Here is an 18,407-nt window from a genome sequence, read left to right as displayed (position 1 = left end):
ACTTCCAGATTTCTACACACAATTAATTCAATTTAAATAATAAAAATAACTGTTAAGAGGTTAGTTAATTTTATAATTTGATTGATTCGAATTGAAAAATTTATTCACAGATTCTTAGTAGTTATAATATAATTATGTTATATTTTGGTAGCTAACAAATATTCCCAGTAAAAATTTTATCCAATGATTGAGTTCCTAGAGTAATTAATTCAAGAATCGATTTAGATAAAATTGATGATATGGCAACGATAATAATCTATTCCTGTTTTTAGTTGGTAAGATATTATTTGAAAGTGTACAGTCTAAGTACCAATTATATGTTTTATCTATAGTTGCTTTTAGCTAGAATGTTAGTATATTTATTCCATGGAACTCAAATGAAAGCCAATAACATTGCAAGGGCAGTAGCACGTGACAATAAATGACCAATGAAAAAGATAGTGAGAAGCTTTACATTTGATATTTGTTATGGTTTATTCGGTTTAAGGTTATTGTGTTTGTTAAAAATAAATAAAATTAATTGTAATGGGAGGTTGTCGGTGCTCTTACAAAAATTGTCAAAATACTACGAAAACAACAGAAAATGTTCACTTTTTCCATTATCCAGTTAAACACATTGAGCGTTGTAAGTTATGGATAGAAAAAGCAAACAAACCACATTTTCTTGATTTAGAAGAAGACCAACTTCGAAACAAAGTTATATGTGAATATCATTTTGAAGATAAATGGTTTCCGAATAGTCAAAAGAAACGCTTATTATTGGGAGCAGTACCAACGTTAGATGTAGGATGTGAAAAAGAACAGCAACAACCTGACATGTATGTATCCACGGGTATGCAAGATATTCAATTATTACCCGCTAGTTCAGATGGGTCACTTTTTATATTAGATACAGATTCCATTTTTAGCAGATCTAATAAAATTGATTCTTTTGTGTACAAAAATGGAATGATAATTCCTTCTCAGTCACATCAAAGTATTAAAAGAGAAGAAAAACCAAAAAGTCCCGTATCCAAAGCATCAACCAGTAAAAGTGCAAGCTCTAAACAACAACAATTCTTAAACAATAATTTTGAAAGGAGTGAATCTCCAGAGTCAAATGTACAAATCAAAAATGAATCCACTGAAAATGAACCGCAACTTAGAAGAATGCCTCATAAAAATGTTTTAGAGGATATTGAAATTACTAGCGATGAAGATAACTTATCAAATTCTTCACTAAAAAAGAACACTTCATTACAAAAACTCACTAGTGTAAAAACGTCTGGCATCAACAAAGCTGCATCAGAGAAAGCCAATTTGGCTAAAAATTATTTAAGAAAAATCAAACAGCACAGTAGAGATATTGCATGTATAAAGAAAATGTTACGACAAAAATCTTTGGCAGATACTAAACCAGATACAAATACTATATTGAACTGTCTTAAAGAACAGTTACCACCAACATTTTTCACAGTTTTAAGCTTAACTTTAAGTAACAAATTTGACTTAACTGAGGCAGATATTGATTTCTTCACCACAATTCATAAAATGTCACCAGCCGTTTATCAGCTCTTAGTAGATAAATATAAGTGGAGTTTACCAAGTGTAGATGTAGTTGAAACACCAATGGAGTAGGTATTACTAACAACAAAAGTTCCATTTCTAGAGATCATTTGATATTCTTGTAAACTTTCAAAGAAAATTAAAACTAGTTTTGAAAATATATTTGACCTCAAAATCATTAACCAACTAGAAAATAGACAAAAAGAATCTATTATTAGTCATTTACTTTTATTTTCAATGAAATATTTGATGTGTTATATAAATCATAATTTATTTAAATGTTAATACAGTGAAAAGTTGTTTAAATAGGTAGGTTAAAGGAATTAGGTACAAGAGGAATCGGAATCCTTGTCTGAAAGCTGAAAATCTACAGAGAAGAATTATAAAAGTTCCCACTTGTATCAAAATTTCATGTTATTTGTGATCTAAAAAATTAGTTCAAAAATGATAAATTAAGATATAAAGTCACGATTATATAAAAAATCTGTATCAAATCTCTTCTATAGATGTTTATTACGTATCAACTGCCTATTTTCACTGTATTATTATTAACATGGGCTTAAAAAATGTATAAATATTTCTATTTTTATACTCCTGTTTTTTTTGTTACATATTCTGTTTTGGAAAGACATATCTTTTAATTTTTTATAAGATCTAAAAAGATAATAAGTCACACAAGAAGGGAATAAAACTAAAAGAATATTTTGTGACTCTAGAAGGCGTATCAGTCTAGTTTAAATACTTTTTGGCAAAAATAGTTCAATATTTTAGAACTATGGAATGAATATGTTCATTTCACTTCAGAATAATATTATATTTATTTTATTATTATTGAGTATATATAAGTGAACAAATCGCACCTCCTCGTAAATAGTGTCATAAGTAAAAAAAATAATCGAGTAATAAGCTTTAAAAATTAACTTTATTTTTCATCTGTCAGATGATAACTCAAAAACTGATAGTTACCTTGATAATAACTCTTTAAATAACATTATTTGAGATAAAATTTTTTAGCACCAATGGTACAATAAAAGAGATTTTCTAATTTTTTGACTTATGACGACAATATTTGAGCAGAGGTGCAAAATATAAATTTAATTAATTTTCCAAATTATAACTTGTGTTCTAATACCACAAAAGTCAACAATAATATATTTTCAGGAAATACTGTATATACTTAATAAAGATTGTTTCTGATTAGAACTATGGTTCTGATTCTCCGGTAAATACCATCAAAATGTTACTTATGTGGTGAAATAACTTGAATGACAATGTGTGGTCATTTGATTTCAAGATTTATTGTTTCAATTGAATAACTATTTTATTGAATATTGTATAATGTATCTTTTATTAAAATAAACAAAGATAAATCGTATTTTATTTATAAGATACTAAAGGGCAAGAGAAAAAGAGATAGACCAAAAAAACGATGGAGGGAAGTACTGGAAGAAAACCTTAGAGAGAAAAACATCCATAACTAGAGAGAAAAAGCAAGGAAACGAAAAAAGTGGAGAGATTTGAAATAAAAGGCTACCATAATCTTTTTAAGAAAGCAAAACTAATTATCAACAACAGAATGTTGTAATGTACGTCTTAATAAATTCGTGAATCCGCGAAAAATTTAGTTGAAATATCTTGCGGTAGTGATTTTTCTGTAAGACACTACTAAGAGTCAATTATCATCACTAAATATCAAATTGAAGTTTTAATTGTCTTTATTTTAGGTCTCTTTTCATTAATATTCGGATATGGACTGAATTAGGTCGAAACTTCAATTTTTACATGTTATTTTAAACTGATTTTTATTGAGAAGTGACCTAAAATCAAGACATATCATCACGGAAAACATAAAATATCTAAGAAGTAAAAAATTACATTAAAATTTTTGGCATGGATAAAATTATGCCTACCTACCAGAAGTCATATTTTGATAAATACCAAAGTAAATGGAAACCTCAATTTTACATGTTATTTCAAACGAATTTTCATATAAAAGACACAAATTATCAGAAAAAAACATATTAAAAGATCTAAGACGTAAAAAGTTGAAGAAAACTATATTGGCATGGATAAAATGATGCCTACCTACTAGAAGTCATATTTTGACAAAGACCGAAGTAGATCCACACTTCAATTTTTACATGTTACCTATTTTAAACTAATTTTTATAGAAATAAGACAAATCATCATCAAAAACATATAACAAGGTCTAAGAAATGAAACGTTAAAGAAAATGAAAGTTTTATTGGAATACTTATTGCATATTTCAGAATATTCCCAGAAGAATTTAGACTTTTAGGTATAATTTAATTATACTTCACGGTTCATGTAGCACAAATTAATAAATATTCAATTATTAATGACAAATAGTATAAGCAAATTTTCTGGTTTAACTTATCATCATAATTGCGCGACGTTTTGTCAGTTTATTTCAAGTACTTTCTGGAAATCTCTCTTTAAATGGAGTTTCGTGCTAAAAATATCAGACGATGTTTACGAATCAAATATTAGCAAAATAGTGCATTCAGAAGTGGTAGAGATATAGCAGATTTATTTCGTTCTAGTTGGCCAACTTTTCTCCAATATAATAACACTAAGTACCTATGTGTGGACTGAAAATCATTAGTCCGAGATAAGTAACCTCTGAAACATGATCATACATTCATAAAACACGTAAAAAGCTGATGTGATAAAAAAGAAACCTGGACATTCACAAACATTAAGAAAACCGACTTTGCTAGGAAGCCTATTTGCGATCCGTTACGTTGGTTCTGTGTAGTAGATAATATAAATTTTATCCAAACAAATTAGTTGTGGTACTACAATCCACGTGACTTATTGCTCCAAATAATCCATGTGATGCCTGAAGACATTTTTACTTTCTCGAGTGATAAAATAAAGAACAATCGTCAAACTATATCTAACATACCGGTCCATATATTTGCAGAAAATCAACGGAACAAGAAGTGATTCACGCAGTGTATTAACAATAATAGAGGCCATATTATGTCCGAAGTCGTAGTTAAAACTATGTAGATATTGAATTTAAATGTTAAGCTCGATGTTACTCGCAAAATAAAATGTACAACTGCATTACTGTTTTGTTTATTGACTTTTCCGACCCTGTATAAATCTATTCCTATTTAATATAATCGTATCTCAAAATTATGCGTTTCTATGCTAGACGCTAACAGTTAGGTACAAATAATATAAATCTAAAAAACAGCACAAGTTTGTTCTCTATTTTTGGTCGTTCTTATTTTAGCCTTCCAGTTTCTAAATATGGCGAAAATTATATGCAATAAACTATTCTTAATAGACAGATTTAGACTAGGTAAATATACTTTTTAATCGTAATAATACGAGGAGGTGTTAATATGTTGAGAACCTGGAAACTATTATAGATAAAAAGCGGCAACAACTCGTGCTTTTTTTACAAGAATGAAGAAAAAGAATAGGTGTATAATTTAATTTTATTTATTTAGAAAAGAGAAAAATGTCTAATAAATAAACGGTTCAAAAGAGAAGAATTGATTCATTTATTACGAAATTTTATTTCTGTACAAAACTTGCATTTAAACGAGAGTGCTACTATAACCGTAAGGGACCCTGTAAATTGGTCACGGTGGTTACCTCATTACATATTTGCAATTTTTTATACTTTACGAATCGCCCAAGCAATTAAGTTTTACTTTCTTTGAATGTAAAATGTATCGATTTATTTGTGGGTGAATCATATGCTGAAGAATCATTTATTCCTCGAGAATAGTCACGAAATTGTATTGGTACGTAGGTATTTTCGAACCACTAAAAATAGTTGATCAATTCGGTAATCTACATGATAATTGCATTTGACCCTTCAACGCTGTTGATTATTGCATTGATTCGGTGTATTATTGGGTAATTCCAAACAACTTGTTTTATCTTTGCTATGGGACGATAAGCAAGTAGGGGGACTGCCGGGAGTAGTCATTTATATTTAGATTGTTCCGCCTAAAGTGTAGTAGTGGCAACATTGCGCTGTCAGAGTGTCACGTCTGTAACTGTCCTTCATACACCACTCGAAGCGGCCGCTTATGTTGATGGTGCCTTTTGCACCAAGTGTAAGAGAGTAATATTAAGTTTTTGTGATTTTTCGCATTTTTTGTTTTAAGAAGTCTTAGTGTGCTATGGCTACTAACGGAATAACACTAGAAGAAAGGGAAGAAATCAAAGAAAGGTTTAATGAGGCGAGTTTTTAATATTGTTTTGTTTTATTTTTCTTGTTCAATATAACCTAACCTTTAAGTATAAAGGGCCAGCTTTCGATTTTTTGACATATTCACTAAAACAACGCCCATATATTTAAATATTCAAGAACATACTGTATAGATTCAAGTACTTGAAGTACATTTTAGTCTTTGTACTCCTACTTATATACGTTAATGTTATTTTCATAACAAAAAGTTTTACTAATAATAAATTTTTGTTTCTGTAAATACTTAATTAGAATTTTGAATTAAACATGTGTTTTTATTTAAATTATTGATATTCAAAACGCTCTCAATATCTGGTAAAGAAATATAAATATTTCACGCGGCGTGAGTCATTCAAAAAAGTTGCTCATATACTTATGTTTAACCTCGTTGCTATCATTGTGTACTTCAGAATAATATACATATACATCATTTACGTATGTAAGGAATAAAATTGCAAGGTTTCATTTTAATTGAAGGAATTTTAATGCTCAGCATTTGAAAACTGTTGTAAGAATATTGTAACACGATAAATAGGTAGGTAGAATATGCTGGCGAAACAGATCGTCCATACCAGAACGTAGGACGCTAAGATGTTTATTATTTGTATTGAAACACCTACACAAAACAGTTTTTGCAAGTATAATTCTATTCATATTAGGAATTATAATTAAATAATACTACGTCTTATAACAAATATTTGGGAAATTACAAAAAATGTGAGCACAGTTATGCGAATATATTTTAAATATTTAATTTTTAAATGTAACAGTAGTGTTACCCTGGGAAGATAATAGTACATTTTCGTATCGAATTTTATAAATAATATATTTGCTTTTAAACGTCTACAATAATCATATTACGTATAACAATAGTGATCTGATGGAGTAGAAATGATTGATTGATAAGATTTTATTCATTTGGGTATAAAACATGTCAGAATACTTATTATGTACAACATGTAAGTGTTATTCATACAAAACTGCAGATATGCCAGTTATCAGTCTGATATTACTTTTTATCGAACTTTTTCACATATTATCTAATGATTATTGATGACTTCATACGAGGAGAAAATCGGGAGATATGTAATTGAACACAATTTATCTTTATTAAAAAAATTATTGAAGTGTTCAATATTCTGTCACATCCTCTGATAAATTTTTATACATTTTTCCCAATAGACACTAATAATTTTTAAAATTATTCATAAAATTCCCAGTCATTAGATACAACGAAAATATGTTATTGTTGATTCGACCTTGAATACTGGATGGGAAAAGGTGAATCCGTATATGGCCTTTTAGATTACTAGATTTAAATCGTTTAGAATTTTTCTTTTGTGAGTTATTGTGAGAAAAGGTTTCACTTCGGACTTGTTGAGATACCGGGAGATGTAGTATCAAACTTCTGTGTAAATGTTTAAAAAACACCTAATATAAATTAATGTTTCCCTTCATAATACTTAATAATACAGTGGTATTAAATAGATGAAGATATATTTATTTACAGTATCCTTTTGTATATAAATATATTTGATTACGTTAAGAATGGAAATTATTATCTTTATTTTATTCGAGAGAATTTTTGTATACATATAAACGCCATATTTTCAAGTTCGTTGTGATCTAATCCAAACAAGACATGTCAGACTTCCTTTAATTCAGAATAACGAGATTACACGGAAATTGATAATACGAAATGATAAAACATCCTCAGTACAAAATGAAAACCGTGGAACTAGTTTTATTTATATACACACAAACGGCGTGAAAAATTTTTTTTGTAGATTAAATATGTTACCACATATTTTGGATGAAATATCATATTATGTATACTAATGACTCTTTGTAACAAAAATTTGAATATTTTATTCAAAACTTATTCTAATATTGTCATATTCATTGCACTTTCGTTGAAGTCACTCATAGAAACGGTGTTGAATCCCGTTGCTATTTTTCACTTGGCTAACTTCAAGTCAGTCATTAGTCATTTTATATAAACAATATCCTGTGTTTAGTATTTGAAACATAAAGGTAAAAAAACAAGTTTAAAAGAAACGCAGTCTATGGTAAAATTGAATGCAAAAAAATTTCGCTGACATACGGATTAACGTAATCAGGGACGTAGTTGATGAGAGATTTGGGAAGGCTAAACATATTTCTATAGGCCAATTAAAAATTGCGTAATCCACAACATATAAACAACATATAAAAATAATATGATCGATTTTGATATTTATATTGTAAAGTCGCATTGAACAAGCCCGACAGGCAATCTTGAGGTTTCGAAGAGTGCTACGTTTGGTCGGTGCTTCTGGAAGGCTGGACATTGAAGACGACTGCGATTAACAAGTTGGAGGCTTTCGAGATGTGGCTGAACCGCAGAATCCTTAAGGTGCCTTGGACGGATAGATTGAAAAACTAAGAAATTGTGAGACGCATCGGCAAACAACGTGAATTATTTGAATTAATTAAGAAGAGGAAAACGGCGACTTAGGGCACATTATGCGAAACAACAAATATCAATTTTAGCACCTACTGATCGAAGGTAAAATTGAAAGAAAGAGAGGGATCGGAAGAAAGAAAATACACCCCGCAAGAAATAGAGAAGCGATGGAAAATGTTACCGCTAACATCCATTAGTGGATATGCATTGAAAGAAGAAGAAGATTGTAAAGAACAAATGTAGTAATAATGAAACTAAAGTCTGTGATTGTTTTATATTTAAATTTCTGATTCACAGATGTAACCCACTTTGGTTTTATTATGTCGACGCTGCTTTCTGACTTCCCTGTTCAATTTGTTCCGCAACAACTCAATCGGGTTGAGGTCGAGTCACTGTAACGGCCAAATCATTACTTTCAGTACGTTCTTTCTTTCCAATTATTTCGTTATGCTTGAAGGTAAAGAGCCCACTGCAACCTCTCAATTTTATTTTGACGTTTGAAAAGAGATTCCTGGATTAATTGATTTTATTGTTTTACTGATCAATACAATACGTTTATCTTCTGTGGTTGTTTGAGACCGCCCTGAAAGTTTTCTATCGTCAAAGCTCCTGGTGAATGCATATTTTTTCACTTTGTAGTCCACGGTACGTCGATGTATTTTTAATGGTACGCTTCCTTTGGCTAGACTTGCGATTAATGTTTCAACCGATAGTTTTTTGGTTTTATCCATTTTAAAACTCACAAGTCTGAATTTGCGATAACGAAAACAATTCGTAAACGAACTTTACAAAAAAAGATGTCTCGGTCCAAAAAGTATGAATCACATCACGTTCTCACGTCTCACAGGGCCTCACCGAAAAATAGTGAACAAATCGGCAGTTACTTGCATGTTATAACTTGTCACATTAACCTACAAAATGTAAACAAATAACGGACACATTTAGTCTTGGACACCATTTCGATTTTCGCTTGATAATATGGAGAAAGAGAAATTTGTTAAGGTGTATTATTTTAAAATTTAAATAGTAGATAACTGACCTATTTCTGGCCAAACCTATGGCAACCAAATGGCTCTATAAGATTAGGTTAGGTCACTCTATGTTGTGACGTTTGTCATCACGCTCATTCCCAAGAAGGGGTAAATGTTGAAGTGCGTCTACTTACATGAATCTACTGTTAACATGGGGTATAGTGACAGTAACAGTGAATAAAAGCTATGGGCAATCTTTGAGTACTCTAAAACTCTGTGTTAAAAGATTGTCAGCTTGAAGGCATACTTGAACAGTAGTTTATGACTGGCTATCACTTTTTTCATTGATACATCGCAGTCATTGAAAATACTCTTTGCACATAAACATCCTATATTTTTTGATTAACAGAATTTGTGTGTTATTTTTGTACATTCTTTATATATCTACGAGGATATATTGAAAAATTCTTAGCGTACTATAGAACCAAACAAAATTTTAATGTCAAAATAATTTATTACTCAACATATTCACCTCTTAATTGGATATATTTATTACAGCGAACCTGCAACGTCTCTAGACCTTTCAAAATAAGTTTTTTCTTGCTCTGCAAACCAGACCCCCACAGCTTTTATTACCTCCTCGTTAGAAGAAAATTTACGACCTTTTAAACTTTTTTTCAGTTGAGGAAAGAAATGATAGTCGGACGGAGCCAAATCTGGTGAATAAGGGGGGTGTTCTAGTAACTCAAACCCTAAATCACGAATTTTTTGCATAATAACATGAGATTTGTATGCAAGGGCGTTGTCCTGCAAAAACAAAACACCTTTGGATAGTTTTCCGCGTCTTTTCTCTTCAATTTTTTCCCGTAGAGTGGTCAGTAATGTCGAATAGTAATCTCCAGTTATTGTTCTACCATTATCCAAAAAATCAATCATTATTACTCCATGACAATCCCAAAAAACTGAAGCAAAAACTTTTCCAGCAGATTTTTGGACACGAAACTTCTTAGGTCTTGGAGAACCATCGATTGTTCTGGATCTTAGAAATGTACCCAAGTCTCATCCATAGTAACAATTCGGTTTAAGAAATCAACATCGTTCTCAAATCGAGCATAGATCGAACGCGATGCTTCTACCCTTGCACGCTTTTGGTCAACATTCAAACATTTGGGGATCCATTTTGCAGCAATTTTTCTCATGTCCAAATTAACGTGAACTATATGATGAACGCGTTCGTATGAAATATTCAGGGCTTCAGATCAGATCCGTTTTAGCCCAATTCGACGGTTTGATAAAATAATGTCATGAACTGCATCGATATTTTCGGGGACTGACACAGAAACTGGCCTTCCCGATCGGTCATCATCTTCAATGGAAAATTTACCTCTTTTGAAGTTTGCAGTCCAATTTTTCACGGTCTCACACGAAGGACATTGATCACCAAGGATATTAAGCATATCTTCGTAAATCTGCTTATCTCTTAACCCTTTTAAATACAGGTATTTGATGATGGCTCAATACTCCAATTTTTCGATTTTCACAATTTAGGAGGACATCTTTTCTGTTTTAATTTATTGCGTAACTCTGGTTTACTTATTTGAAGTCAAACTTTACACTGACACTTCTAATAAGTAATTGTTCGTTGCTATGGTAACGCAATATTTTGTTTATGCATGGAACTGGTCTAGGCTAACTAGATATCAATACATCCTCGTAAGGGAGCTGCACTGAACTTTTGTTTCTGTATATTATTCTCGATGATATTAAGTGGAAACAACGGAAAATACAGGCTTCAAGCAGGATGTCGACTAGACCGAAATTTCTAATAGTTCCACAAAGATTGATTCAACCAAATTTCGTGGAAACAACGTTCTCACGCATTTTTTGATTAATTTTTATTGATCAACTTTTATGGTTGTCATAAATTTCCGAACGTCTTTGCTACCACTATCAGTGATTTCTTTGTGGTTTTTCAAAAAAATATTAAGTAACAATTTAGATTTTTGGATTAAACTAACTATGATTGTTGGTCTAATTTTATCGATAATTTCAAGTATATTTATCGATAAAACGTATACTACAGTACATTCTAATGTGTCAGTAAAAAAGTAATTTTGTTTTACAATGTTTATCTCAATATAATTACAAGGCTTTGAAGAAACCATAAATACATTACGTTTATCTTTTTTTTATTATTTATTATCAGTGACGTATTTGTAATTGTTATTGCTGGCCCTATGGAAGCCAATTTTTTTCAAATCGATATCCGATAGATATATAACAAACAGAATAAAGGATAAAAACACTAGAATCTAAGAAGAAGATCTACCAAGTCTCCAGTCGCCCTTTTACCAAAACATCTTATACGTCAAATTTTTATGTTCTTTAACTCAACTTCTCAATTTTATTTTGACATCTTGAAAGAGGTTTTTTTACTGCCACCCTTCTAAAAAGTCCAGCTTCTCTCAATCTCCTTTTCCCTGCAGAAGTACTCAAAGGCAAATCCTAGATTCATTGATCTGAGCTGCTATCTCTGTGTCCGTCAGTAATCGATAACGTTTATTGATTAATACAATACGTTTATCTTCAGATTTTGTGTTTTTTCGAGGCCGCCCTGAACATTTTCTATCGCCAAAGCTCCTGGTGGATGCATAATTTTTGCATATTTGCAAAAATAATATTTAGCTTCAACAAAGAATAATTATAAAAAAAGTAGGTTGCTATTGCCACATTTTGTTCAATGTCTAGCGGTAACTACTGTCTGAAAATAATTATGTGAAAAGCACAAACATTCTGTTTGTTGTTCGGTTCATCTAAATCAAATTTTTTGCCGTTCGATTTGTTGTTAAAAATACAAATTAATCTTATCACAAAATATTCTTTCTGGCATGCTAAAAAACCACGCATTTAGTACGTGGATGGACGATGAACGATAATCCTGCCGAAACAAACATGATAAGTCTTCAAACTTCAATTTTCATGCTTGTAGTAACCAATTTTTCATTTTATTTAAAAAAATTTGCACTTTTGAACAGCAGTGTGCTGTTTGTTTTCAATTATGAAATTTTTAAACATAAAAAAATGTTGATAAAGTTATTTTTAAGATATTGTTTTTTAAAATTCTATCTTCTATATTTTAAACTGTGGATAACGATAATGACGAAATAGCTGTTATCGCTTATACAAAAAAGGTGAATGTATTCGGTATCAATCGACAAGTTTATATTAGCATTTTGTTTATTTTTAAATGGAATAAGTTAATAATTACCTGCAGGTGTATACTCGGAAAGTTTTACAATAATTTCCTACGCTACCTTGTAGTAGCTTCAAAAATTTCATAATCAAAACCGGTTGAAGTTTTATTAATTAACAAAAAACTTTGTAAAATCAATCAATAAATTACCATTAACAATTATAAACTATACTAGAGCCACCAAAAAATATGTAGATGAAAAAAATATTTTCCTAAAAAGTACAAACATCAGCTACATTTAAAGATTAGAGATATTTTTGCTTACTACTTATGATTTTCGTAAATATCTGCTAGTATTCCTATCCTCAATTTAGAATTTTCCTTCAAGAAATCCAGATGAGAGTCCAGTATATTTATTTTTTAGGACATATTACATCCCAAAGTTTTACATGACATTATAAGTTCATTTTTTAATTTTCCGATTTGTGATTTCCTAGAAAATGTTGGGCAACGTTTACAAAACATTTCCAGGTGGGTTTTTCCTGATCATTAGAGTTGTGGGTTTTCCGGAAAATTTTCCAAGCAACTAAATTAATATGGTATTGTAAAACTAAACTCTAGTTCATTAGAGACTGCAAGTAAATGAAATTGGAGCTTTTTATCAACTATGGAATGGATATGATACCCTTTCACAAACAAAAACAAACAAACAAAAACACACACAAAAAAAATGAAAATTAAATACTTATCAAAGCATAGAAATCGTGGTTTATAAATTTTTAATCATGTATAAAGCTGAAAAGATAAAATGTAATAATTCTATAATAATTGTTATGCATACATAATATCTCAGTGATTAATTAAATACAATATTGGAGCATATTTTATTTATTAAATTGATCAATGAATTTTTAAAATGAAAACAAAAGTATGTTCTAAAATAACGCATATTTCTCTTGAAAAAAAAATGAATCTTTTTTTATTAATGATTTTATTAAAAAGCTGAATTACTACAAAAGTGTATTTAAAATCGAAACAAATGACCAAAATTTATACGTAAGAATTTGTGGGGGAAAAAAATCAAACATATTATAATTATGATCATATTTTTTCTGCAAACATTTTTCTAACTGTGAAAGCACCAATATTCTATGATGTTGATGTCCTAACTTTCTAGGTCACTCTCAGAATTGGAAAGCACAAAGTGACTTAAATCATAATCGCTGCTACAACTAGGTGAAAAATCTGAATCCATGTTTTCGTTTAACAGATCATGATCATAATTAGAATTTAAAAACATGACATTGTCATTGCTTAACAAATGAAGATTTTGTGAAACCGATACTAGTTTCGCAGTGCGTTCATCTATCAATCTATTTCTCTTTTTTGTTTTAATGTTGCTAAATGCCTTCCAATTGCGTTCACATGAAGCGGCAGTTGGGGGAATATTCAAAATTCTGACTGCAACCCTAGATAGTTCTCTTGTGCTGCAATAACCTTTCCACCAAGTTGTTGGAGATATTTTACAGGCAGCTTTCCAAATAATGTCTTTACTCCAGAGCTTTTGTTTTGCTGTAACTTCATTGATACCAAGAGTGTTTTTAGCAACTTCAATTATGTTTCAATAGCTGTCATTAAATCATCTTCTGACAAATTTTGTCCACAATATAGTGGATCCAAAAGATTTGCAGCTAAGTGCACTGGGTGAAAACAGAAATTGTATCTGTCAGTCAAAAATGATTTCCAAGTGCTTTTTTGTTATGATACGAAATGTGGTGACTTAAATTAAACAATAGGACAAATTTTAAGTAAAACAGAATCAAATATTTAATTCATGTGGATTACAAAGTTAGAATTATAACCTAGTTTTTGTTTAAATGGTACAGAAATTGACAAATAAAAGAATGAAAAGTTCATACAGGTCCTATAAAAAAATTTCTAAAAAATTGCTTTTTTGAAATTTTCCGGAAAACATAATCGAAAATCCCCGCATCACTAGTAGTGCGACTCAATTTGAGCGAATCTTCAAACTACAAAAGAGAGCTCACACTAAACAGCAGGGCTCACTGCCGGGACTTCTTCAAAAGATTAAAAATATTGACTCCTCCTTCCTTATTTATCTTTAAATCTGTTTGCCTAATTCGTATGTACGCTTCTTCAATTTCAGAAAAATCGTTGCACGGCTATCCACTTAGGAACGCACGACCTTTACCTACCTACTCCACGTTTAGAATTAGCTAAGGGCTCAATACTTTACAATGCAAAAAACTATTCAATCATTTGCCGATTGAAATCAAATCTATGACATATGTCTTCTACTGCATAAACGACTTTTATTATAATACTAATATTTAATTAGGGGTTAATGTTGTTATTGATTTTTAATACAAATTATATAATTTATATTACAAATAAAAATTTTCACATGTCCTTTTTCTAAGGTAATTTCGTTATTCATTGTAGTTTTCTAGTGTATACTTCTTATTCAGATTTTGTTTCATTTGTGTCTTTATTTAGTTATTTATATGTTTATTTCTCAGTTTTTTACAAGCTGTTTACAAATTGTAAAATATTTTTACAATAAAGCATTTCTCTATCTAAAAAGTATAAGGAGACAGGAGAACGTGAATTCCAGTGGTTGAATCTAGATTCCAAAAGTTCAGTCTGTTTTTTAGACATATTCAAATCACGTACTAAATCGTTAGAATCACTTTAGGTTAATACGTACAGTTATTTTGGAGCTGGCGGTTCATAATTTGGGTCTCTATCTTCAGATACTGTATCACGCTGACTTGAGCAAGTTTCGTAGTTGAATCCTGACTTTCTGATCGATTTGGAGGCTTTTACACATGCAGTTCGGCACTATGTAGGATATATGTTGGCAAAAGACAAGTTTGGGTAGAGGATACTGTGTTTCGACTTAGTTGTAATGCCTTTCGTTTGAGTCAAACAAAAATAACTTTGAGTACAAAAATTATATACTATTAATAATGGTACTGCTTTGTGTGTTTTCCGGCAAATATTGCCATTGACATTTGACGTCTTTTGAAAATATTATCGGTACATTCTAAAATTTAATATCGAAGAACATAACCTATATTTTCTTATTAACTACGTAGTTTTCATTTTGTTGTGTATGCAATTAACTATAATTTTTACTAATTATCTAATTGCAACATGTATTTTTGAAATAAATACTTTTAATTGGATTATATAAGTTGGGCACACATTCACAACTCAGGGCTGTCCAACTTCAAGGGCGGTTTTGAGAACTGCTTTGTAAAATACTTTATTAGTGAGTTTTAACTGACATGGTACACAAAGTATATATTTTTGTGTATTTTTATTTAAATAAATAATCAAAAATTAGTGGGAATTTTGAGGTTCTTTGTTTCCACTAAATGAAATAACTCGATAATAATTTCACATCAACATTTTGACTTAATATATTTCATTTTGGAAAAGTTTTGTAAAGATATACGCTTTTCAGAATTAAGCTTAGTGTAAACTTAAATATTTATTGAAAGTAAACTTCTTCTGCAATTTATTTTATGTAATATACGAGATTTGTTAAAAAAATATTGAACCTAAATTCCTGTGTCCGTGTTATTATCATTCGGTGAATAACATCCTGTAATAAAATTTTGTGGTTAACTAACCATATTTAGAATCAGCTAGGAAGTTGAAAAGGTGAAAATACTGTACCTAATTTTGTTGTGATGGTACTAACGACCAAATATTATCGTTTTTCGCTTTAAATATTCTCTGATTGCAGAAGAAATTTCGTGCTCTAGACGTGATTTGATTATATGGTATTTGTTGATAAAGAATTCCAAGATTTCGTCTCTCTTTAGACAACCGAGTTCTTATCTGAGACAGATCTATGATTCATTAAATGTAATTCATGTAACTTTTGTGTTTCAAAATCCTATTTGCAGCTTGTTCCTATGATACAAATGACTAACTATCTCTAGTTATATGGAAGTAAACCCCATAATACAATCGATTAAACGTTATCACAGTTTCTGAGATAATAATAAAAAAGACAATAATTGATTTATATGACTTCATCAAGAAATAATAATTGGAAAAGTGAATAATGAGAAGTTTTCTCTGTAATAATGATTCGAAAACTATATGGAGAATGATCCTTGAAACATGTGATGAAATACGAAATCCTGTTCCAAAACTAAAACTGGAAAGAACAAATAAAATCGTTTCAGGCGATACCCCAACAATCGTAAGTCATTGGCAAAAAAACTAATCCTGAAATTTTATTTTTATTAGTAATATCTTGAAGCTAATTGACACTTTTAGGTTATGTACCCACCACTATCAGTTAGCCACCGACACACATCTTCGTTAACAACAAGAATTATACCTGCAAATGGACACAACAAGTGATGAAGTTGTTTAAGCAATCACCTTATTTCGTCAAGGGACGATTCATAGTCAGCACATCTTTGAGAAATCGGACCCAACAAGAGCTCAGGGAAACGCGTGGCTGGGCAATTGGAAAAAGGCTAACGACAGCTGAACTTGAGTCACAAAGTTACTGGCCCCAAATTAGCACCAGCCCACCGAGCAGCCTATCTACGATTTGTCTGAGAATACTTTTATTTGGACTGATTGGCTAGCGCGTAGGACTGGCATGGGATGAAGTTCGGGCTAGAAATCCTGCACTAGCCCCCAAAACCGCCCTCAATAACTCAATAACATAGATCACTCATGAAGCTAAGACCGATGGCTTTAACATGCTAAAATCAGAAAAATAATGGAAGCTACAGATTTTTTACTAGACTTTTGACCACGAGCGTGCGAGTTTAGTCGATTTTTTTGCTCACGAGTGTATAAGATGTGATAAAATTTTATTTACTGTAAAATCCGTACCACATGACGTGATGTAAGATTTATGTATGGATTTAGCGTTAAATTTTAAAATCTAGAGCTAGAACTCGGTTCTGATTAATTGTACGGATTTCTGGCAAATATCTACTCTTTAATAATACTCAATATTACTTACTATAAAACGGTAAGCTGATGATGATAAAAAAAGGTAAATCATACTACTTACCAATATAATGCTTTAATGACATCATTTTTGATAAAAGTAATGAAATAAAATCCATGACTTTGGATAATTTCTAACCATTATTACATTCACATTTTGTAAATGAAATTCCAGTAGCACATTTTCGACTTTGAAATTTTTCAAAATATTTCGTACTTGCTTAGGCCGGCTCTGATAGTTTAGTAAAGAATGAGGCGTGTCCTTAGCTCGAGGCGATTAATGATTTTACCAAAATATTGAATGTTGACCATGTTCCACTATTACTACAGCTACGGTCAAAATAATAACCTACTTTATATGGAGGTATTAAAACGTGAGGACAGAAGATCGTTGGAATGTGAATACATCAGATTTGTCATTTTCTAAAAACGTTTTAGGCATAATCACGGATATATGAATTTATAGTTAGAAAACTAATATCCAACGTATTTTTATATATTTATACGAGAGCGATTTGATAAAATGTGAAAAAAATTCTTCAACGTATCCTACTTTTAACATAAGGACGTAGGGACAAAACCGATCGAATTGTTTTTATTTGTTGTGTACCATGTGTGTGCTGATTCAGAGATGTAGAGACATGAATGCTGATGTATTTGCATGCTTTATTGCCTATAAAAAAGCTTTCGACTGTCTCTCGCATAAAAAAAAATTATCAACATCCTAAAATCACCCGGGATCGACGCACAAGATCTGAATATCATAACCGGAGTTTCATAACCAGATGGCTCGGCCAGACTTTTAAAGAAATTTTCAGAGCTACTATTTCTCGTGCGACAATAGCCATTTGGATCGCCAACCTCCGTAGGGAGACGGCGTCGTAAGAAGAAGAAGTACCATGTAAATTATAGGGTGATCAAAAACTTTTGACTGGTAGTGTGAATTTTTCTTCACCTTCTAGTCTAGGCTTGAATTTTAATTATAACTTACAAATTTTCATTGTC

General features: G+C 30.7%; 2 protein-coding genes across 2 annotated transcripts in view; both read left to right on the top strand.

Annotated features, from left to right (window-relative positions):
- Nucleotides 1-417: 417 nt before the first annotated feature.
- LOC130451452 (uncharacterized) lies at nt 418-2,914 on the top strand. Its single transcript, XM_056790469.1, has one exon. It carries the CDS (start codon nt 526-528, stop codon nt 1,615-1,617), a length of 1,092 nt encoding a protein of 363 aa, XP_056646447.1. The 5' UTR covers nt 418-525; the 3' UTR covers nt 1,618-2,914.
- A 2,549-nt stretch (nt 2,915-5,463) lies between these two features.
- LOC130450767 (plastin-2) overlaps nt 5,464-18,407 on the top strand; it is a 34,761-nt gene continuing 21,817 nt past the window's right edge. Inside the window, exon 1 of the mRNA XM_056789389.1 lies at nt 5,464-5,774. Within this exon, the coding sequence (XP_056645367.1) occupies nt 5,715-5,774 (60 nt within the window). The 5' untranslated portion in view covers nt 5,464-5,714. The remainder of the gene's footprint in view (nt 5,775-18,407) is intronic.

Source organism: Diorhabda sublineata, chromosome X (assembly GCF_026230105.1).
Source record: "Diorhabda sublineata isolate icDioSubl1.1 chromosome X, icDioSubl1.1, whole genome shotgun sequence".
In the NCBI taxonomy this organism is placed as follows: Eukaryota; Metazoa; Arthropoda; class Insecta; order Coleoptera; family Chrysomelidae; genus Diorhabda; species Diorhabda sublineata.
Note: the sequence above shows the minus strand (reverse complement) of the source record. Positions and strands in the feature narration are given on the sequence as shown.

Excerpts from the sequence above, each read along its gene's own strand:
- LOC130451452 (XM_056790469.1), top strand. The coding sequence starts at position 526 with ATGGGAGGTTGTCGGTGCTCTTACAAAAATTGTCAAAATACTACGAAA.